This window comes from Corvus hawaiiensis, chromosome 6, assembly GCF_020740725.1.
Source record: "Corvus hawaiiensis isolate bCorHaw1 chromosome 6, bCorHaw1.pri.cur, whole genome shotgun sequence".
NCBI classification, from domain to species: domain Eukaryota; kingdom Metazoa; phylum Chordata; class Aves; order Passeriformes; family Corvidae; genus Corvus; species Corvus hawaiiensis.
This window is the reverse complement of record NC_063218.1, coordinates 54,275,383-54,296,261: the sequence shown is the minus strand read 5'-3', so window position 1 is coordinate 54,296,261 and position 20,879 is coordinate 54,275,383. Positions and strand designations below refer to the sequence as shown.

Here is a 20,879-nt window from a genome sequence, read left to right as displayed (position 1 = left end):
GGGGAGGATGGAGCCGCAGGTCCGCACGGCGCCGTCACCTCTTGCTCGTCCCCATCCATAGGGAGCGCGCGCCCGCGGTCCCGCTCCTGGGGGCGCGTCTCGCGCAGGCCCCGCCCCGGTGGCGTCATCGCCCCGCCCCCTGCGCGCGGCGCGCGCGGCCACAGCCCTGAGGCGCAGCCGCCGCCATGGGGAAGAAGGCGCGGGCCGCGCCCGGGCGCCGGCCCATCCTGCAGCTCTCCCCGCCCGCGCCGCGCCGCGACGAGGCGGCGGGACCCGCGGGCGAGGGGCGCGACTCGGGCTCCGAACCGGGTAAGGCGACGAAGGCGGGTGGAAGTGGGGGGCGCTTTGTTGGCGGGGCGCGGCCTAGTGCGGCCTAGCGCGGCCTAGCGGGACCGGGGGCCCTGATCCGCCCTCCCCCCCGATCCCACCAGCCTGAGCCCGCCGTAATTGACGCTTCTGTCCCGCAGATGAGCCCGAGACGGTGGCGGAGCCGCTCCGCAACCCGCCCAATCCGCCGCCTCCCGCTCCCGCCGCGGTCAAGGCCACAGGTAAGGGAGCGCCCTGGGGTGAGACGCGGGATTACATCCCCCCTAAAATCTACGGGGAGATTCTCAGGATTTAGTGGTGGAGCGCCCTCCGATGCACAATAATGATAAAGAAATAGGGGAGTTCTGGTTCTAAATGGGGGTTTTTGTCTGAAATTTGGAGGGTTGATTCTCAGATATCATTTTTTGGGTCTAAAACGTGACCCAAATGTAGGAGTTTGGTCCTTTGTGTGTTTTTTTGGTCATATATATGGGGTATTGGTCCTAAATATGAGGTAGTTCTGGTCCTAAAAGTGGTGGGCTGTGAGGTTCCAAATAGTTTTTGGAGGTGCTGAGTGTGGGTTTTGTGGTTCTAAGAGTGGTGGGTTTTGTCCTAAACGAAAGGGTTTTGGTGGGACTGTGTTTGTTTCCCTCTCCATAACCCCCTATTTTTAACACAGGGTAATTATCCACTTTTAACTATTATTTTTAAGGGAAGAGAGTTAATGCTTTCCTGAGTAATTCACTTTGGGGCTGGAGTTGTTTCCATTTTAATTATTTTAAGTGTGCTGTTATTTCCCAAGAGACGATTGCTCATCTTTAAATGCATTTTCTTACTCTTTCTTGTAGTGATTTCTCCCAAGCTGACCCTGGCACGTATACAGGGGCTGTTCCCCCTGGGATGACAGTGGCACCACTGGAGTGGAGGGTGTGGGGGGGTCGGATCCAATGCCCTGTGACAACAGAATTCCCCTGAGGGTTCACTCTCCCTTCTCCAGGAGGTTTGTGCCTGCTGGGTGCCTATGCCGACAGTGATGATGAGGAGGGCGAGACCCCAGAGAAGCCGGCCCGTTCCACGGATGCCAATGGCAGCAATTCTACTGACATCGACAGCACCCTGGCAAACTTCCTGGCTGTGAGTGCCACTCTGGCAAGGGCAAGGGGAGGGAGGGATTTTCATGGTCCAAGACATTGTCTACATCCAGTAAGTGCTTTGATTTGGCTTGGGATTTGAAGCTCATGGTGGGATGCTGTTTTTACAGGAGATCGATGCCATCACAGCCCCTCCACAGCCCGCTGAGCCCACTGCTGCCTCCTCTTCCTCCTCCTCTGTGCCACCCCCTGTGCCTCCCCGCCCGGAGCCGAAGGATTCGGGCACAGGCTCATCCTCGGGCACAGCCAATGGCATGGGCTCGGTGCCAGCCCCGGAATGGCAGTACGACACCCAGTGCTCGCTGGCCGGAGGTGAGGCCATTCCTGTCTCCAGAGGGGGTGCTGACAAAGGGGTGTCACCAGGGAGAGGGAGTAACGGGCTGTCGTTTCCCCGGCAGTGGGAGAGCTGGAGATGGGCGACTGGCAGGAGGTGTGGGATGAGAACACCGGCTGCTACTACTATTGGAACACCCAGAGCAACGAGGTGACCTGGGAGCTGCCACAGTACTTGGCGACGCAGGTCCAGGGCCTGCAGCACTACCAGCACAGGTGGGAGAGACCTTCAGGTTGTTGCCTTGTGGGATGTTGTTCCAATCCTGCCCTTCATTCCCGCTCCTCTTCCTCAGCAGCACTGTGGCAGGCACCAATGGCAGCTTCATGGCGACCACAGAGCCATTCCCTCAGGAGAAGGGGACCCCTGGCAGCACTGGCCGTGGGACTGGCCTCGGCAAGCGGGAGGTGAAGAAGGTCAGTCATGTGTGTTCTGGCTGCCATGGGGATTGCAGGCATGTCCTTGGGCTTCCTTGGAAGCAGGTGGGATGCTCTGCTCCACTTGCAGCCCTAGGAAGGGTGTGGCAGCATGGGCTCTTTCCCTGGCAGCTGCCAGAAAGCTCATACAGAGCTCATCCCACAGGAAGTGAATGAAGGAGTGCAGGCCCTCTCCAACAGCGAGGAAGAGAGGAAGGGAGTGGCTGCGGCCCTCCTGGCCCCGCTCCTGCCTGATGTGGTGAAGGAGGAAGAGGAGCGCTGGAGGAGGAAAGTGATCTGCAAAGAGGAGGTTGAGCCACCTCTGGAAGAGGAGGCAAAAGTGGAAGAGGCACCAGCTGCCCCTGAAGAGCCAGAGCCCAGCAGGGACCCCCTGGAAGACACAGGGCAGGAAGATCTGTGCAGCGTGGTGCAGTCGGGGGAGAGCGCAGAGGAGGAGGAGGAGCAGGACACGCTCGAGCTGGAGATGGTGCTGGAGAGGAAAAAAGTAAGGGGAGACGTTTGTCCTGGAAACAGGGCCACACATGCAGCCACAGCATTGCTGGGAATAAACTGGGATGTCATGTCTTGGCAGGCAGAGCTGCGTGCCTTGGAGGAAGGCGATGGCAGCGTTTCAGGCTCCAGCCCGCTCTCCGATGGGAGCCAGTCGGCCTCGCAGGATGCATCCCGCAGGCTGGCCTCCAAGCGAGGGAAATGGAAACTGTTTGTGGGAGCTGCCAGCCCCGAGTCCGCCAGTCGAGGCTCCAGCAAAACGGGCCGGGAGAGCCCGGAAGCAGGAGAAGCAGGTAATTGGAAAGGCTCCCTTCGGAGGGAGGAGCAGGGGGTCTCCTTTCCCTGAAGACCCACAGAGCGGAGCCGGGAAGGGCCGTGAGGTACGTGTGCCAGGTGGGGACAGGCTCAGGGGTGCCTGTGTCACAGCCCAGCTTCGCTGGGATAAGCTGCTCCTCTGCCACGGTTTCTCTATCCTAATTACCCACGTAAGGAGGAGAGTGCCGTATTCAGTGGTTCCTTGGGAGAAGGGATGCAGATAACAGCTGCCTCACATGCCATTGCCTTCCCATTCCTCCCAACATCACAAACCCAGCCTGCAGCACACCGGGAACTGTCACCTTCCACTTCTAAACTTCAGTTTTTGAGGTGCCTGGTGTCAAATTCCAGACAGCCAAAGTGTCCCTGGAGCCACTCCAGGGCCCCACACTCAGTGTGTAGGTAATGTAACTCCAGCCCTTGTGGCAAGGCAGCTCCAGTTCCTATGGGGCGGGGTCAGCTCCGGGTGTGTGTGGACATATCAGTCATACACAACTGCCCCCTGTGTTCCTGTTGGACCCCCCCAGAGCTGTGCTTCCCAAAATGCAGCAGCCATAGAATTTTAAGGAACACTCTCTGCCCAGCAGCTCTGGGACTCCCAGGTTGTAGAATCGTGGAATCATTCAGGTTGGAAATGCCCTCTGAGGTTGTGGAGTCCAGCTGTTCCCTCAGCACTGCCAAGGCCACCACTAACATATATGTCCCCAAGTGACACATCCATGTGGCTTTTAAATCCCTCCAGGGATGGGTACTCCACCACAGCTCTGGGCAGCCTGTGCCAGGGCTGGACAGCCCTTTCTGTTAAGAAATTTTTCTCAATATCCAACTTAAACCTCCCCTGGCACAACTTAAGGCTGTTTCTTCTTGTCCTGTCTCTTGTTCCCTGGGAGCAGAACCTGACTCCACTCTCAGGGCATTGTGGGGAGCAAGAAGGTCCCACCTAAATCTGTTTTCCTCTGGATGTGCCAGTCCCTTCCCAGCACAAGATTTGTTTGCCTGCAACACAGAAAGCTGAATGAAACTGCTTTTTTCCAAGGAAAAATGGTACAAAAGTGCCTGGAGCAGGCTGTGTCCTGCTGGAGTGGGAGTCGGTGCCTGCCCCATCCCAGGGTTCTTGTGGCCCTGAGGCGCCTCTGCTTCAAGTAGGGGCATGAGCTGGGTGACAACTCTGACATTGAATCAGTGATGTCATTTTTGCATAGAAAAATGAATGGTTTTGCCAGAGGGCTTTCCAAATAACCCCGAAGCGAGCTCTTCCCAGCAGCACCAGTTTCCACCTTAACCTGGGGAGCAGCGAGCTGTCACTCCAAAATAACCAGTTTAAATTGAGCATCCCACTGCTTCCAGTGCCAGGACATGCTGGGAATTGGGGTTTCTTCCCCCAGAAGGCTGTGGGATTCTGTCACAAACTTCCCTCCTTGGAATTGGTTGCTTTGATAGTGAATTAATCATCTGGAGGCAAAACCTTCTGATCTTGGCAGCTTTCGGGGACCTCTTCAGTCTTTGATAATTAACTTACTTAATCCCTAGTACCTGTTATTGACAGATTTTGGGGGTTAGTCTCTTCCTGCTTCCCTTATGCCTGATATTACAGGTCTTGCCTCATTGCTGCTTTGCACTGTAGCAGCTCCAATCCTCCCCATCCCATGTTATCCTTCTGGAAGGATCCAAAACAAAGAGCAGTGACCAGCTCTCCTTTTTAATTTCAGGCTCTTGTTACTGGCTCTGGTGGGTCCTAGCTCTTTTCCCACTGTTTACCACGTTGGCTTTGGCTCCAGGCACAGTGTCCAGCCAGCTGCTGGCACTGCCAGGGTGGTGGTGGGACAAGGGCTGACCTGTCCTTCCTTCTTCTGCAGCCCCAAGCACAGAAGCAACCGATCCAAGCTCAGACAAAGAGGCAGAATCTGAGGAGCCCCAGGAAAAAGCAAAATCACAAGGGGCTCCAAAAATGGAAGAGGAGGATCAAGATCTAAAGGTATGGAGAGGCAGAGGTGCATGTCCATGAGATGAGGGATGTGATGGGTGCTCCAGCTGCCAGCAGGGACAAGGGACACACTGGCTCCCCCAGCCACGTCTTCCCTGGGAACACCGGAGCTTTGGGCTCTGGATTTGGCCCACCTGATGCTTTTAAAGCTCAGATCCCGGTGTGGCTATGGGAACAGCTTGAGAAGGAAGGGCCATGCAGGACTGGGACAATATCCTGTCTCCAGTAGGATTCAGCAGCAAAAGCTTGGATGAAAGGAGGGTGCGGGGGGGCAAAGACTGAGCCCTGGGTGGTGTTGTGACAGAGAACAACCAGTTTGATCTTGACTTTGTTTTCACCAATAACGATATTCCAGTCTCTGACCCGGTCAGTCGTCCCGTTTCCAGGCTGAAGACACCTCGTCCGTATTCTCTCCGTTTCTTGAGGCTGACGGTACCGCTCTGCCCTTTGCCCGGCATTACTTTTAGATGCAAGCTGGGGAAGCCCTGGGGATTTCTGCAGCATCCTGCTGATAGCTCTTCTCTGAGCCTTGGTTTGCTCCTTTGGCTGCACTGGATCAATTCCCTGATCTATAGCAGAGCTCCAGGCTCTAGGGCAGTGTGACAGAGCAGTAGGGGAGATCTTTCCCATTTGTTCTTCAGTCCTCATGTCACTTGTTACCCTGAGATCTCCTGCAGCATAAAATTTGGCTCTGGAGTATTTCTGTGACGTTGGGAAATGTCATCACCTCCCTGTGGCAGATGGGGAATTGCCAGCTCGTGGTGGAGCCCGGTGGAACCTGCAGTGAGAGTTGCCCATCCCTGTCCTCATTTCCCACCACTTAAATAATTCTTCTGCTGTGAAAGGGAAGGGCTTTGGTGCTGTCCTTGTGAAAAATCCCACATCTCTCCCATAAAACAACTCCTTAAAGGATTTTGAGATGTGACATTCTCAGACCAAAACTGAGCCTCCCTCAGTGCAGCATCCATTTGAGACCTGATTTTTAAATGAATTAATTTAAATTAAAAGAAGAGAAGCCTGTGGCAGGACTGGACTCGCTGGTCCCCTGTGCTGTCCCCCCTCCTTCCGGTCCTGGTGGGCGCTGTGACGGACCGTGTGGTGCTTTTCCATGCAGGATTCCCTTAGAGCTGTTGGAGGAATGCCGGCTTCCTGGGTAACCGGTACCATTTGCTCATCAGGTTGGGATCTCTCTGGTTACAGGAGCTGCGCCGAGGCCACCACTGCCAAGTCACCCTCTGTTTCGGGATGTTCCCTGGCTTCTCCAGAGCCATGTTAACATGGGAATTCATATGCCTGCCTTGAGCTTCTCTAGGGCTTGTTTGTCTGGCCCTTCCCCTCTCTGGAGACAGATGCTGCCTTGGTGGCTTTGGTGGACATTCCAAAGCCTCTTCTGAGGAGTGAAGCTAAAAATAGACATTTTTAGAGCCCTCCTTAAAGCAGTGGTGATGCCACTTGCAGGCATCCCTGTTCCTGCTCCTGATTCCTTTCTGGCTTGTGGCTGCTTCCATGCAGTGCCCCCCTTCAGGGGGATGGACACAGGGATCCCTGTGTCCCCAGACTGGAGGTTTCACTCCCATGGGATGCTGGCGTTGAGTAGCTGTGGTCACCATGGGCTGACCTGAGTTTTGATGTAGCTGCTGCCTCTGCTCTGGAGTAAATCCAGAGCTGTTATCTCTTTCTGGTGCTTTCCAGCTAGTTCCTCTGGGAAGTGATTATTTACAGAACCTGGAATTACATCCTGGCCCATTTATTTTGGAAACATTAGATACCTGCCGTGGTGGTGGAGCTGTAACTCCAAAGTACTGGAGCAATCCAAGCCCGTGCTGTCCTTCCACACAGAGTTGAGCGCAGTCTGTGGAGAAGCTGTCACCCAGCCACCCACACTGCCCTGTCCCTGGGGTGCAGGATGTAGCAGGACTTAACAGAGGGGGTGACAGGCACACAGGGCCAGGGCGGCACCTCCCAGTCCCGCCAGGCTGAGGGGCCTTGGGTGGTCCTGAGCGGTGATTCCCAAGAGCCGTGGGGCCGCAGCCGCCCGATGCTGCTCCCAGAGGGTGGCTCTTGACTCTGCCCTTTCTCCTGGCAGTTTCAGATTGGAGAGCTGGCAAATACTCTGACTAGTAAATTGGAGTTCCTGGGCATCAACAGACAATCTATCTCCAACTTCCACATGTTGCTGTTGCAGACAGAGGTAACCGAGCCTTCGCCCCTTGCTCCAGCCTTGTGTTCCGGAGCGGATCGGATGCAATCCGCCGTCCGAGCGCCGGTGCTGCGTGAGCCTTGTGGCGCCTCGCTGCGCAGGGCCCTCCCTTCCTCGGCGGGGGGAGAGCGTGGCTTGGCGCGGAGGTGGGGTGTCCTCCTCCTGGCCCCCCCACGTCCCGTGCCGGAAGGGAGCCTCCCGATCCTCGAGTCCCATCCCCCCCGGGGCCGCTGGCAGCCCACCTCACCGGCTTCCCCCGGTTCTTGCCCTCTAGACCCGCATTGCAGACTGGCGAGAAGGTGCTCTCAATGGAAACTACCTCAAACGCAAACTCCAAGACGCAGCCGAACAGCTTAAACAATACGAAATAAACGCCACCCCTAAAGGCTGGTCCTGCCACTGGGACAGGTACGCGCTCTCCTCCTTTCTCACCTTTCATCTCTGACATCTCAGACATGATTTGTGACCATCAACCACCCGACGACGCTGGCGCCGTCCCTCTGGCAGACTGAGAGCGGCTTCTGTTAGTGCTGGGCAGGCAGAGAAACGTCCGGCACTCGCAGAGTTTGGGCCGGCCACCAAACTGGAGGATCCAAACGGAGTGCCCAGTGCTTTGCGACGGAGCCGATTCCTTGACGGACAGAGCTGGTTGTCCCTCTCGCGAGTGTCCAGCGCTGTGGAGGGCGGGCCTGGGGGGTCGCGCATGCGAGAGCTCTGTGAACTTTGCAGGATCTCTGGATCAACTCTTCTGACCAACAGCTCTTCCAAAGGACAAACTTCAACTCACCGACGGAATGAAGAACAAGATTTCTGTCTCCTGCCAGCAGGTCAGACCCAAACATTTCTTTGTCTATTTGGCTTTCTTGATTAATTTTCCTTTGTTTGAAATCTTTGCTCTTTTGTTTTTCAGCTCCCAGATCCGCTCCCTCTCTCTAGCATTCACTGTGTGTTTGACACCAAGAGTATCATAAAAAACTCTGCGCACCACGGGGTAGGGGGGCAGCCGCTTCCCTCCATTGGGCTGTTCCCTGGTGCCTCTTCTCGGAGGGCGACTTTCGGCCAAGGCCATGCTGAAAGTCCCGATGTTAGCAAGACGTCGCCGGCGTTCCCGGCCCTCCCCTCCCTCGGAGTGGGGGGCTCAGGGCGACATTCCCGCAGCCAGCGATAGCAAATAGCTTTGAGCGCGTCGGCTCGGGCCTCTCCTGCCTCTGTCCTCAAAGTTGTTTGTTGTGTGTGGGAGAGTGGCAGCCCCGCTGCACGAGGGTCTCCCCTGCGAGAGCGCACTGCTGTCGTGGGCAGGCCCGCCTCGGAGTGTCGGGGGCGGAGAAGGGAAGCTGAAGCCTCCTTCTCTTTCTTGTGATCTAGGGAGCATAGACGCTATTTCTATGTTAACGAGCGCTCAGGAGAGTCGCAATGGGAGTTTCCCGACGGGGAGGATGAGGAGGAGGGACAGCGAAGTGCCGACAGAAAACCCGACGGTCCTCCAAAGCCACCTCCCAAAGACAAAGGAGAGCGCACCGAGGAGCCCGCCGAGCGCCCCACAGGTACGCCCAGCTGGCACTGGGGGGTCCTGGCCCCAAAGCGGGGGGCGGGGAGCAGGGCAGTCCATAGTGGCAGTGCCTCTAAGCAGGACCACAGGCAGGAGCAGGCAGCATGGACTGGGGTGTTCAAGCCCATGTCAATGTGTATTCTTCAGGCTCCCTTTGTAAAGAATCCTTCTCAGGCCAAGTTCCTGCTACGTCTCTCATGCCGCTCACTCCATTTTGGACTCTGCTTCAGTCCTCCGTCCCGGTCCTCCAACCTCCCTTGCCTTTGGAAATGCCTCCGCCGCCTCCGCCCCCCCCAGACTCGCCCCCGCCACCTCCCCCGCCGCCCCCACCGCCTGGAGAAGATGGGGAGATCCAGGAAGTGGAGATGGAAGATGAGGGGGGTGAGGAGCCACCTGCCCCAGGAACAGAGGAAGATGCTCCCCTGAAGTCCCTGGTGCGCCCCACTGCCAGCAGCAGCCAGGTGAGCAGGGAAGCCAGGTCTCTGCTGATTCCAGAGTGTGAGAATCTGGGAAACAGGTGTGTAATGGTGCTCCTGGCTCAGCACTCACCTTGGCACTCCCTTCCAGGCCACTGTCGATCCGGGCCCAGTTCCACTGCTCTCGGCCAAGCCGCAGAAGAGGAAAGCTGTGGAGATGAGCCCAGGGCTGATGCAGCGCACGGCCACCATTGGAAGCTGCCCCGTCATCTACAGCCAGCCCCTGATGGCCACGGGCAAGTACCAGCCATCAGCCATGCCCTTGGCCTCCCTGAGGCCACGCCAGCGCCTCCAGAGTGAGATCCAGGGACGCCCCAACCTCCGCATGGCTCCGGGCCATGCTGGCCCTCAGCCCACAGCGCTGGGGCTGCAGTCCGGCTACCTGGGTGTGACGGGACCTGCTGCACCTGTGATGGGATACTCGGAGTGTGCTGCGCCCGTCAGCCTGGCCGCCACGGCCACCGCGCAGCCAGCGCCGGCACGGGGAGCCCTGCCCCCCGCGGGCACTGTGGCCGAGCAGCCGCCACCGCCGCCACCCCCACAGACGCCCCCACCGCCCACCCCCAAGGCGCCGCCGCCACCAGAGAAGGAGAAGCCAAGGAAGGGGCGCAAGGACAAGGTAGGCCAGACGGGTGGTCCCTCACCGGCACTTGTTCCTCCCCTCCTCCTTTTCCAGCCGCACTCACCACTGTTCTTTTGTGGCACAGGGTAAGAAGGGCAAGACGAAGATGCCATCTTTGGTGAAGAAGTGGCAGAGTATCCAGCGGGAGCTGGATGAGGAGGAGAATTCTAGCTCCAGCGAGGAGGACCGGGAGACCACAGCGCAGCGGCGCATTGAGGAGTGGAAGCAGCAGCAGCTGATGAGGTACAGACCCTGGGGGCTGGCACCTGGACATTTCCTGGTCCCTTTTAAAGGCGGGGGATCCATGGGAGGGCCAGCTGGGTGCTGACATCCCACTTTATCCCTGCAGTGGCATGGCCGAGAGGAACGCCAACTTCGAGGCACTGCCAGAGGACTGGCGCTCACGGCTGAAGCGGAGGAAAACGGCCTCCAACACGTGAAGCACACAGTGCTGCACCCAGCTCTTGGGGGTTTTTTTTGTTTTTTTGGTTTTTTTACAGATGTACAGTTCCTTTGACCATTGTCCAATAAATTGTAGCAGTTTGGGAAGTGCTGTCTCACTGATTTTGCTGAGGGCAGGTGGTAGGTGGGGATGGGGAGCACAGCAGACCCCTGTAATCCACAGTGCAAGTTGGGTGCTTGTGTGGATTGTGGAGGGCAGGAAGGCTCTGCAGAGGAAGCTGGACAGGCTGGATTGAAGGGCTGAGGCTAAAGGTGTGAGAGAAAGGCCAAGTGCCAGGTCCTACACTTGGATCACACAAACCCTGTGGAATGCTCCAGGCTGCGGGAAGAGAGGCTGGAAAGCTGGAAAAGGCCGTAGGGGTGCTGGTGAGAGCAGCTGAACATGAGCCCCGGTGTCCCCAGGGGTCGCAAAAGACCGATGGCACCTGGGCTGTCCCAGCATTGGTGTGGCCACAGGCCCAGGGCAGTGGCTGTCCCCTGTTCTGGCACTGCTGGGCCACCTCCAGTCCTGGGGACCGATCTGGACCCCTCATGGCAAGAGAGACACTGAGGGGCTGTCCAAACAAGGGAACAGCGGGGGAAGAGTCTGGAGCACCAGGAGGAGCTGGCAGGGGACCTTTTGGCTCTCCACAACTCCCTGACAGGAGCGTGCAGCTGGGGGGGTGTCATACTCTGCTCCCAGGGGACAAGAGGAAACAGCCTCAGGTTCTGCCAGGGGAAGTTGAGGTTGGACATAAGGAATTTCTTCATATAAAGGTTTGTCAGGCATCAGAAGGGGCTGCTCAGGGGCACCTCCAAGCCCTGGAGGTGTCCAAGGAACGACTGGACATGGCATTCAGTGCTCTGGCCTGGGTGACAAGGTGGGGATTGGTCAAAGATTGGGCTCGATTATCCTGGAGGTCTTTTCCAACCTTAATGATTCTGTGAAATCCATCTGGCTCCTGTCCCAGCTCTGCTCCAGGACCGCCCTATTCCTGTAGCTCAGCAACCACGTCCCAGCCCAGCCCTGGCACTGCCACTGCTGTTCCGGGTCTCCTGGAGCTCTCGCAACCATGGAGCCCACAGCGTGCCACGCTGCCCAGGGAGGGGAGGGGGCTCCGGGGGGGTTTGGTGGGGGACAGGTCCTGAAGCCCTATGACAGATTCATCCACACCCACCTGCGCTTCTATGGCTACTTCCGAGGTGAGCCCTGGCCTGGACAGTGGGGTGTCCCCTCCTGGGCCGTGTTCCCTCCGGCCCCCTGGCTGCAGCGCTGTTCTTCCTAAGACCAGAAGACGGGCAGGGAAGAGACTGCCATGTCCCCGGGGGACCCCTCCGGGCAGCATCCCAAGGCATCTACCGTGGGCAACACCGGCCCTGGCTGGCAGCGAGGTCCTGGGCACAAGCCAAACCGTGAGTGAGACCCTGTAGCCCCTTTCAGCCCCCCAGCACTGTCCTCCCAGCACAGTGAGTGTGGTGGGAGGGCCTTTCTCTGTCCCTGCCTTGGTTTTGGGGGATGCCCCTACCCCAACCACACTGGAGATCCCCAGCCCTTCCCGGTGCTCTTACAGCCCCCAGGGTGGTGGAGCAGATCCCCCACCAGGGCAGGCCGGCCCCCTCAACACAGCCTCAGAGGTCTCCACGAAAATCACAGGCTCTGTTCTCCCTCCCTGCTCCCCGCTGGCCTGTGGAGTGTGAAGTCATCCAGGAGACAATTGAGCACATCGGTGAGCAGATGCTTCACCCCGGCCTCACCCCTGTGCCAGACCCCTGCTGTGCCCATGGCATTTGTCTCTGTGTCCCTCCCTCTCCCAGAGTGGGTCCCCCCTGAACCAGAGCCCTTCTGCCCACCCATGGGCCTGGAGCAGGCCCCAGACACCCTCGGCGAGGAGCAGGGCACCATTGTCTACCATACCAGCCCAGGTACTGGAGCATGAGCAGCACCCCTGGGTGCCTCCGCTCTCCCCCGACCCCCACCACTGTCCCTGCTTCCCTTGCAGTGCTCCAAGGCTCCTGCTTTACCTGTGCTCGGGCTGGGGGGGCCCCAGGGCCCCTCTCCTCGCCAGCAGCCCCCTTGAAGGGTCCCCAGGACACCACGCTGCTCTTCGAGTCCCGCTTTGAGAGCGGGAACCTCCAGAAGGTCATCAAGGTGTAAGAGAGAGGCCAAGGGACACAGGGCCTCTCGTGTGAGGCCCAGATCCAGAGCACGGCCCTTCCCTCCACACAGGGGTCCCTACGAGTACGTGCTGACACTGCGGCCGGATCTCTACACGGCCAAGCACACCCAGTGGTTCTACTTCCGTGTCCAAAACACCCGGCGGGAGCCACTCTACCGCTTCACCATCGCCAATATGGCCAAGCCCAAGAGCCTCTACGGCCAGGGCCTGCGGCCACTGCTCTACTCCCAGCAGGATGCCCAGAGCCATGGCATTGGCTGGCGCCGGGTTGGGACCGATGTCCGCTACTACCGTGGCAGTGCGGGGGAGCCACTGGTGTTCCGGCTCAGCTGGACGGTGCGCTTCCCGCATGATGGCGACACGTGCTTCTTCGCCGCCTGCTACCCCTACACCTACTCAGACCTGCAGCGCTACCTGCGCGCGCTGGCGGCCGACCCGGCGCGCTCACGGTACTGTGCGGTGCAGGCGCTGTGCCGCAGCCTGGCCGGCAACACCGTGTACCTGCTGACCATCACCGGCCCCGGCAGCATGGCCGGCAAGCGGGTGGTGGTGGCAAGTGCCCGCGTGCACCCCGGCGAGAGCGGCAGCTCCTGGGCCATGAGGGGATTCCTCAATTTCCTGCTGAGCGCCCATGTGGACGCACGGCTCCTGCGCCGCCTCTTTGTCTTCAAGGTGGTGCCGATGCTCAATCCCGACGGGGTGGTGGTGGGCAACTCCCGCTGCTCCCTGGTGGGACGGGATCCCAACAGAGCCTATGGCACGGCGCTTCCTGGTTCCTTCCCTGGTGTGTGGCACCTGCGGGCCATGGTCCAGAGGTGAGGCAGGTGCGGGGAGCTGGTGGGACGGGGCCGCTCCTGTGGTGGTGCTGGTTGCCATATCCTGATGTGTGCAGGGTGCTGGTGGAGCGGGAGGTGGTGCTGTACTGTGACTTCCATGGGCACAGCCGGAAGAACAATGTCTTCATGTATGGCTGCGATGCCGGCAGGGATGGCTCCAGGACACGGCTGCGCCAGCGTGTGTTCCCCCTGATGCTGAGCAAAAATGCCCCCGACAAGGTGGGACACAGATGCCTCAGAGCCATGTGTTGCGGTGACAGTGAGAACACATCCACCATGCCACTTCCCAAGCTGTCCCTGTGGGGTTGGGACCCCACTGACCCTGGGGCCCCCCAGTTCTCCTTTGCCAGCTGCAAGTTCCAGGTGCAGAAGAACAAAGAGGGGACAGGCCGGGTCTCCATGTGGCGCCTGGGCGTCTCCCACAGTTACACCCTGGAAGTGGCTTTCAGTGGCTCCACGCTGGGTGAGGGGCTGCCACGGCCATGAGGACAGTGCCAGGGGGGTGGTCCCATGTTGCAGTGGGGATCCTGCAACACGCATATATCAAACCAGGAGTCCCGTGGAAAGGAAACATATATGGACAGACAGATTCTTGCTAGCTGTTTCAGAGAGATGTTTATTTCTCCAGCCGCATGGCCGGGGCTCTGCTCTGGAACTGTTCCAGTCACGGGACCAAGGGTCCTTCTGCCCGCGCAGGGAACACAAACCAACCAATGGGAACGAGGCTGAGCAGGGGCAGGAAACCCCGTGTCTGTGCCCTCAGGGCCCCTCTCCCAGGGCTACACGGCGGGGGAGGGACCCCAACACCTCACCCGTTTTATTTTAATAAAAGGAGAATGAAAACAACTGGATAAACATAACAAGAACAGTTTCAAGACAAAACAAGCCACCCTCCTGAGTCTTTAAATGTCCAAACAGATTCTCTGGAACATCTTAGGGCTGACAGAAGGGAGACAGAATTCTCTGAGCATGCTTTGTGGGGAAACTGAGGCAGGAGAGGGTTTAACTTCTTCCCTCCCCCTTTTCATCCCCCACTCGGCATTGGAAAGGGATTTTTGGGGAAACAATTGGCAAAAGCATGGTTTTGTGAGGGAAACCATGGATGAAAAAACGGATTGGGAATACACTGGGGGTAACAGGACATAGGGTAAAAGGGAAAGGTGGGATTAGGAAAGGGAAACTGTAGGGGGGGCTTACAATGGAGATATTGTCTAACATGACTACGATTTTTTGCATATATACTGCCTTTTACAGGAACACCATCAGGCCCAGTGACCTGCGATGCTTGTAACCCTTTTCTACCTAGTACAATATTAAATTCCACCACCTCTCCATCTCCCAAGCTTGAGATCCATTTTTCAGGGTTATTCTTTTTAATAGCAGTTCTATGCACGAATATGTCTTGCTGGTTGTCACACCTTGTTATAAAACCATAATTTTGCTTAACATTATACCATTTTACTATCCCTAAGGTCTTAGTTGCTATGATCTTTTCCTTTTTCCGAGTGGCTGCTGTTTTCTGTCTCGCTGCGTCTTTGCTCTCTCCTTCGGTCGCTCCCGTGTTGGAATTGTCGGGGCTGCTGGTGCCTGCGCGCTCTTCCCGGGGTCGCGTTCGGGGCTGCGCGGGCCGGGCCGGGCCACGCCGCTCAGTTCTCCGTGCGTCGCCTCCTCTGGTCGCAGCTTCGCTGCCGCTGCCGGGCGCTGCACACACGTCTCGGCCGGGCCCCCGAGCGACGACTCCCCCGCGCCCCGCTCCAGCGCGCGTCTCGGCCGGGCGCGGCTCCGTTCCACCGCCATCGCCGCCAGCCGCCGCCCGCGTGCCGCCCCTCTCGGTCGGGCATTCACGGGGCTCGCTCCACCACGCACTGCACACGGCCGTGCGGGTCCTGCCGGGTCCCGCCGCTCCCGCCGCTCCCCGCTCCGCCACCGACACTGCGGCTCGCGTGGCTCCGCCCGCGCGCGGGAACTGCCTCGCTGCTGCTCTCAGAGCGCTCGGTGCACGTGGCCTGGGCCGCACGGTCCCTGCGCCACGCTTCCCTTCACCAGGACACAGCTGACATTGCTCAACAGTCTCGGTAACTAAATAATATTCACGAAAATATTCTTCCATCGGCATATATTTTGACTCCAGTATTAACTGTGTCCAAACGGTTTTCCAAAAGCCCTTGGTAATAATTAAATCCCAAGAAACATAGAAAAAGTTCTTAAACAACCATGCCAGGAAGTGTTTCAGTTCTTTTTGAGCTTGAATCAAGCTAAAATTCACAAATCGTTGTTCAAGAATCATTTTAAGTTTAAGATAAATGTCCATATGCGGCTCTGAGAGCCAAGAGTCTTCCCACGGTTCCTCCATAGTTTAGATATGGAATAGCAAAGCAAAACCAAGAAGAGGAATCCAAAGTTTCCAGGGTTTACTCACACAAATCAGTCGCTTAGGGATCGGGGATCGTTCTGCTCACAAATCTCCACCATTTGTTGCAGTGGGGATCCTGCAACACGCATATATCAAACCAGGAGTCCCGTGGAAAGGAAATATATATATAGACAGATTCTTGCTAGCTGTTTCAGAGAGATGTTTATTTCTCCAGCCGCATGGCCGGGGCTCTGCTCTGGAACTGTTCCAGTCACGGGACCAAGGGTCCTTCTGCCCGCGCAGGGAACACAAACCAACCAATGGGAACGAGGCTGAGCAGGGGCAGGAAACCCCGTGTCTGTGCCCTCAGGGCCCCTCTCCCAGGGCTACACGGCGGGGGAGGGACCCCAACAGTCCCAGGTTGGGGAGCTGTCCTTGTTTCCTTTTCCCTGTCCCCTCCAGGTGGGAGGAGCTCCCACTTCAGTGTGGAGGACCTTGAGTCACTGGGCCGACTCCTCTGTGACACCCTGCTCGACTTCTGTGACCCCGCGCCTGCCAAGGTTTGGCTCGGACCTGGCCCAGGGTGCCCTGGTGCCGCAGGGCCGTGGTGACACTGGCGCTGTCCTGCAGCTCCAGCAGTGCCTGGCGGAGGCGGATGCACTGTTGCAGCGGCAGATGGGCCGTGAGCCAGGATCTGGAGGCAGCTGGAGCGATGTGTCCCCCTCAGAGCTTGAGTCCAGGTATGTCACCCCCTGTCACCCCGTGTAAGCCCGTGGTGCCACTGGGGGCTGCAGGTGGTTCTTACCCCCTGCAGCACCAGCGGCTCTGACAGCTCTGTGTCCGACGGGATCCCAGAAGACTTCCACAGCCCTGACCGGCCCGTGAGTCCCCATGTGCCACCAGTTTTGAAGTGGGAGGGATGCAGAGCCAGGGTGGAACAAGGTGACAAAGGGTGCAGATGTCCCAGTGCCACTTTACCACCTGGCACAGGTGGAGCCATGCAGGAGGAAGTGGCTGCAGAGACGGAGAGCAAGGAATGCCCTGCGCCGGACAAACCGGAGCCGCACCAGCATCCCGGTGAGCCTGGAGCCACCACAGTCCATCTGGCCCCTGAGGGGACAGTCCTGCAGGGACACTTGTCCCCAGTGCTGTCCCACCCCTCAAGTGGTCTGACCCATCTCCTGTGCCCCCCAGGCTGGGACCCGCAGGCATCTTCCTGGTGTCCAGAGTGGAGGTGGCATAGCGGGAGAGAAGCCCAGAGCCAGCTCCAGTGTCACCTTTCCCAGGGCAGCTGGAGCAGGGAATGGCCACCGTGCCAGTGTGGGAGAGGTGCCTGGAGCCGACTCTGTAGTGGCTCTTCCCAGGGCACCTGAAGCAGGGAATGGCCACTGTGCCACCATGGGAAGGCGTCAGCTGGACAGTGGCACAAGTGCTGGGACACACCACCAGCCACCAGTGCGCCCCTGCCACCGTGGTGCCACCAGTGACTACTCCCGGGATCCAGCCATGGGAGCGATCCCGGGGCCATCCTGGCAGCGGGGCGGGCACAGGCCCAGGGACAAGGCGCGTCCCCTCACTGTCCCTGCAGTGGCCTCACGCTGCTGCGCCTGCGCTCGGCAATAAAGATGCTGCCAACTCCGTGTCCCTGCCTGGTGCTGCCTGTTCTTATTGTGATGTCCCCTCAGAGTCCCCTTGTCCCCCAGCCTGGCCAGAGTGTGCTGGCACCCAGCCCCGGGCCACCATGGTGTTACCGTGGGCTCTAGGGATGTGGTGTCACTTCAACTATGCCACCCTGGTGTCTCCTCAGCCCTGTCCCCACGCTGTCCCCCCTGTACCTACGGTGTCCCCTCAGGCCCCGTGGGTACCCCCAGTCCCGCAGGCCCCGTTGCCATGGCAACACCCCGCGGCGCCGCCGGGCGTTTCCATGGCAGCCGTTGCGCTCCCAGAGCGCCCCCAACAGACCGGAAGCGCGTCACGGCAGCGCCGGAAATACCGGGGAGGTGGAGGCGGAAGCGGAAGCGGCGGCAGCCGTGGCCGTGTCCTTCTGTGCCGTGACGCCGGGGCGGCACCATGGCGGACGCGGCTTCGCAGGTGCTGCTGGGCTCGGGGCTCACCGTGCTCTCGCAGCCGCTCATGTACGTGAAGGTGCTGGTGCAGGTAAGGGCGGGGATGGCGGGGTTGGGAGGGGGGGTACCGGGCTCGGTATCGGCCGCGTGGGGGGTACAGCCTTTCCGTCCCCGCTGCAGGTGGGCTACGAGCCGCTGCCGCCCACCCTGGGGAGGAACATCTTCGGCCGCCAGGTATATCAGCTGCCCGGCCTCTTCTCTTACGGTGAGTCCGCCCCGGTGGGGCCGCCCCGGTGCCGTCCCGGTGCCGCCGTGGGGTCCCCCCAGGGCTGACGGTCCCCGCTGTCCCCAGCCAAACACATCGTGAAGGTGGACGGGAGAGCGGGACTCTTCAAAGGCCTCGCCCCCCGCCTCTGCTCCAGCGCCATCGGCACCGTGGTGCACAGCAAAGTGCTGCAGGTACCGGCACGGGCGGGGCGCCGGGCCCGGGGCGCAGCGGGAACCGGGGGCTCTGCCGCCGGGACGGGGGGCACCGGGACCCCCTGGCTCCCTGCGCAGTGCTGACCCTGGGCTGACCCTGCCGTTTGCTCCACAGCGGTACCAGGAGGCCGAGCAGGCTGAGGTGGGTGCAGAGGTGCTTCTCACAGGGAATCTTCCCTTCCCTTCCCTTCCCTTCCCTTCCCTTCCCTTCCCTTCCCTTCCCTTCCCTTCCCTTCCCTTCCCTTCCCTCTCTGTTCCTACATCCCTGTTTTCTCCTTTCTCTCTCTTTCCATTTCTCTGTTCTTCTATTCATCCCTTCTCCTTTCTCTCCTTCTCTTCTTCTTTCCCTCCTCCTCTTCTCTCTCTCCTTTCCTCTTTCCTTCATTCTGTTCTTCTCTCCATCCTCCCTTCTTCATTCCTTCCCTCCTTCTTTTTCCTTTTTACCCCTTCATCCTTTCCTCCTCCCCTCCTTCTCTCCCTTCTCTCTTCCCTCCCTCCCTCCCTCCTCCCCACGCCCCCCAGCCTTGGACAGCCCTGCATCTGGAGTGCTCCGCTTGGCCAGGAGCTTCCAACCCCATGCTGGGGACAATGTCCCCTCTCTGGGGGGCTGTTCCCGCCTGACTCCTGCTTCCCCCTGCAGCCTGGAGCCAGCAAGAAGGAGCCGGTGTCCTCACTGGAGCAGGTGCTCAAGGAGGTGAGGAGCAGGAGGAGGAGGAAGGCGCTGGGATGTCACATCCCTGTCCCCTCCCGGTGACGCTCCGTTTGTTCCCAGACCTCCCGAGAGATGGTTGCGCGCTCCGCTGCCACCCTCATCACCCACCCCTTCCATGGTAGGTGCTCCCCCATCCCAGGGGACAAGGGGGGCAGTGCCAGGTGCCTCCTCTTGCTCCCGTGTCACTCCCGTGTCATTCCCCGCAGTGATCACCCTACGCTGCATGGTGCAGTTCATCGGCCGCGAGACCAAGTACAGGTATGGCCTGGGGGCTCTGGGTGCTCTGGGGGGCTTGGGATCCTGGGATCCCCCTGACGTTATCCCTCCTCTTCCTCTCCATCCCAGCGGGACACTAAGCGCCTTCACCACAATCTACCGGGAAGAGGGAATCCTGGGATTCTTTGCGTGAGTGCCGGGAAGGCAGCGAGGGGCACGGCGGGGGTGACATCAGTGCAAAAGTCCCGAACCCTTCTTGGGAGTATCTTGGATCCCTCCAGCAGCTCCAGATCATTCACCTGAGCATCCTCGCTCCCAGGGTTGGCTGTTCCCCCGTCACCTGGCTGCTGTGGGAACAGCCGCCCCCTTTCCCAAACCAGCTGTTCCCAGCTGTCTGCACAGCTGGATCCGAACCCTTAGCCGACATTCCCACTGTTTCTTCTCTTGCAGCGGCCTCATCCCGCGGCTCCTCGGGGACATCCTCTCCCTGTGGCTGTGTAACATGCTGGCCTACCTCATCAACACATACGCGCTGGAGAACGGGGTAGGCTCCGCTCCGGGATCCAGGGTGCCGGGACCTGATGGGGGGCAGTTCCAGGGGTGTTCTGGGAGCCACGACCCCGTTTGGGGGATTCAAATGCTGTCGCTCCTTTCGCAGGTCTCCACCATGACTGAGATGAAGAGCTACTCCCAGGCGGTCACTGGGGTGAGTACAGCCACGGGCAGGAAGTGGATGCTTTCCCTAGGGAGTGGTGTGTTTCTGGAATTCTGCTGCTGCCGGGGTGGGAATGGAGCCAGGCTGGGATCAGCTGGATCAGCCCACAGGCCAAGGGGTGCTCCATGGAGGACATGTGTGACCCTGTGGAGGTGGCAGGAGTGGACTCCCTCCCTAGGGTGTAGGGAAGAGGGAACATCCCACTGATCCCCGCTTTTCCTGCAGTTCTTTGCCAGCATGCTGACATACCCCTTCGTCCTGGTCTCCAACCTGATGGCCGTGAACAACTGCGGGTGAGTCCATAATCCCACTGACACCTACATCCCCCAGCCCCGGATCAGCTCCTAGAACCACTTTTCCAAAATTCCCAGATGGAAAAGGTGCTTCCAGCACTCCACAGGGTTGATCCCTCTTTGGCTGAAGTGGGAAAGGGTCATTTTGGGGTTCAACCCAGTGTGGAGCCCACGGATGGAATGGGTCCCACCTCCACGGGTGGGAATGATTCCTACAGGGAATCATTCCCGGTGGGTCTTTCCTCCCTTCCCCAGGTTGGCCGGGGGTCTCCTTCCCTACGCACCCACCTACTCTTCCTGGCTGGATTGCTGGAGCCAGCTGCACAGGGAGGTAAGTGCTGAAGCTGGGATACACCGGGACACACAGGGGACAGGAGAGGAGCCGGGTGGGAGACCCATGTGGTTTGGAGGGGCCACCCTGGACCTCGTGTGGCCTCTCCATGGTCGTTTTCCCTTTCCAGGGCAACATGAGCCGAGGGAACAGCCTGTTCTTCCGCAAGGTTCCAGCAGGGAAGCGATACGTGTGGGAGGAGCGGCGGTTCCGCTGATTCCGGAGATGGGAGCGGGGTTGTGGAGCCAATGCTGGGCTCTGGAAGCAAAGAATCATGGAGAATGATGATTTCTATACAGTTTTTTAAAAATCATTTCCTGCTGAGAGCTGAAGGTGCAGTTGTGAGAGTCTCTGTTCGTGGGGGTTTCCTGGGAAGTGAGGCTGGCTGGTCACCAGCAT

General features: G+C 59.1%; 3 protein-coding genes across 6 annotated transcripts; all 3 read left to right on the top strand.

The window, feature by feature from the left end:
- Positions 1–170: 170 nt before the first annotated feature.
- Positions 171–10,409, top strand: FNBP4 (formin binding protein 4). 4 transcript variants are annotated; one of them, XM_048305773.1, is made up of 17 exons: positions 171–309; positions 468–548; positions 1,304–1,440; positions 1,568–1,769; positions 1,856–2,006; positions 2,087–2,204; positions 2,371–2,709; positions 2,797–3,007; positions 4,886–5,004; positions 7,100–7,204; positions 7,488–7,621; positions 7,943–8,040; positions 8,579–8,757; positions 8,993–9,223; positions 9,330–9,857; positions 9,946–10,103; positions 10,210–10,409. In XM_048305773.1, the coding sequence occupies exons 1-17, from the start codon at positions 186–188 to the stop codon at positions 10,298–10,300; spliced, it is 3,006 nt and encodes a 1,001-aa protein (XP_048161730.1). In that variant the 5' UTR covers positions 171–185; the 3' UTR covers positions 10,301–10,409. The 4 variants fall into 4 exon arrangements, with proteins under 4 accessions (XP_048161730.1, XP_048161729.1, XP_048161732.1 ...); XM_048305772.1 differs by having other exon boundaries at positions 2,084–2,204; XM_048305775.1 differs by lacking the exon at positions 7,943–8,040 and having other exon boundaries at positions 8,910–9,223.
- A 1,031-nt stretch (positions 10,410–11,440) lies between these two features.
- On the top strand, positions 11,441–17,309 carry AGBL2 (AGBL carboxypeptidase 2). The gene is made up of 13 exons (XM_048305776.1): positions 11,441–11,504; positions 11,589–11,714; positions 11,873–12,028; positions 12,117–12,224; positions 12,302–12,452; positions 12,529–13,293; positions 13,371–13,533; positions 13,651–13,777; positions 16,130–16,227; positions 16,298–16,407; positions 16,482–16,548; positions 16,658–16,744; positions 16,862–17,309. Exons 2-13 carry the CDS (start codon positions 11,618–11,620, stop codon positions 17,288–17,290), a joined length of 2,358 nt encoding a protein of 785 aa, XP_048161733.1. The 5' UTR covers positions 11,441–11,504; positions 11,589–11,617; the 3' UTR covers positions 17,291–17,309.
- A 337-nt stretch (positions 17,310–17,646) lies between these two features.
- MTCH2 (mitochondrial carrier 2) lies at positions 17,647–20,812 on the top strand. Its single transcript, XM_048306494.1, has 13 exons — positions 17,647–17,824; positions 17,914–17,998; positions 18,086–18,192; positions 18,329–18,355; positions 18,854–18,907; positions 18,986–19,043; positions 19,132–19,183; positions 19,271–19,330; positions 19,592–19,685; positions 19,800–19,847; positions 20,082–20,149; positions 20,405–20,480; positions 20,611–20,812. The coding sequence occupies exons 1-13, from the start codon at positions 17,738–17,740 to the stop codon at positions 20,695–20,697; spliced, it is 903 nt and encodes a 300-aa protein (XP_048162451.1). The 5' UTR covers positions 17,647–17,737; the 3' UTR covers positions 20,698–20,812.
- The last annotated feature ends 67 nt before the right edge of the window (positions 20,813–20,879 follow it).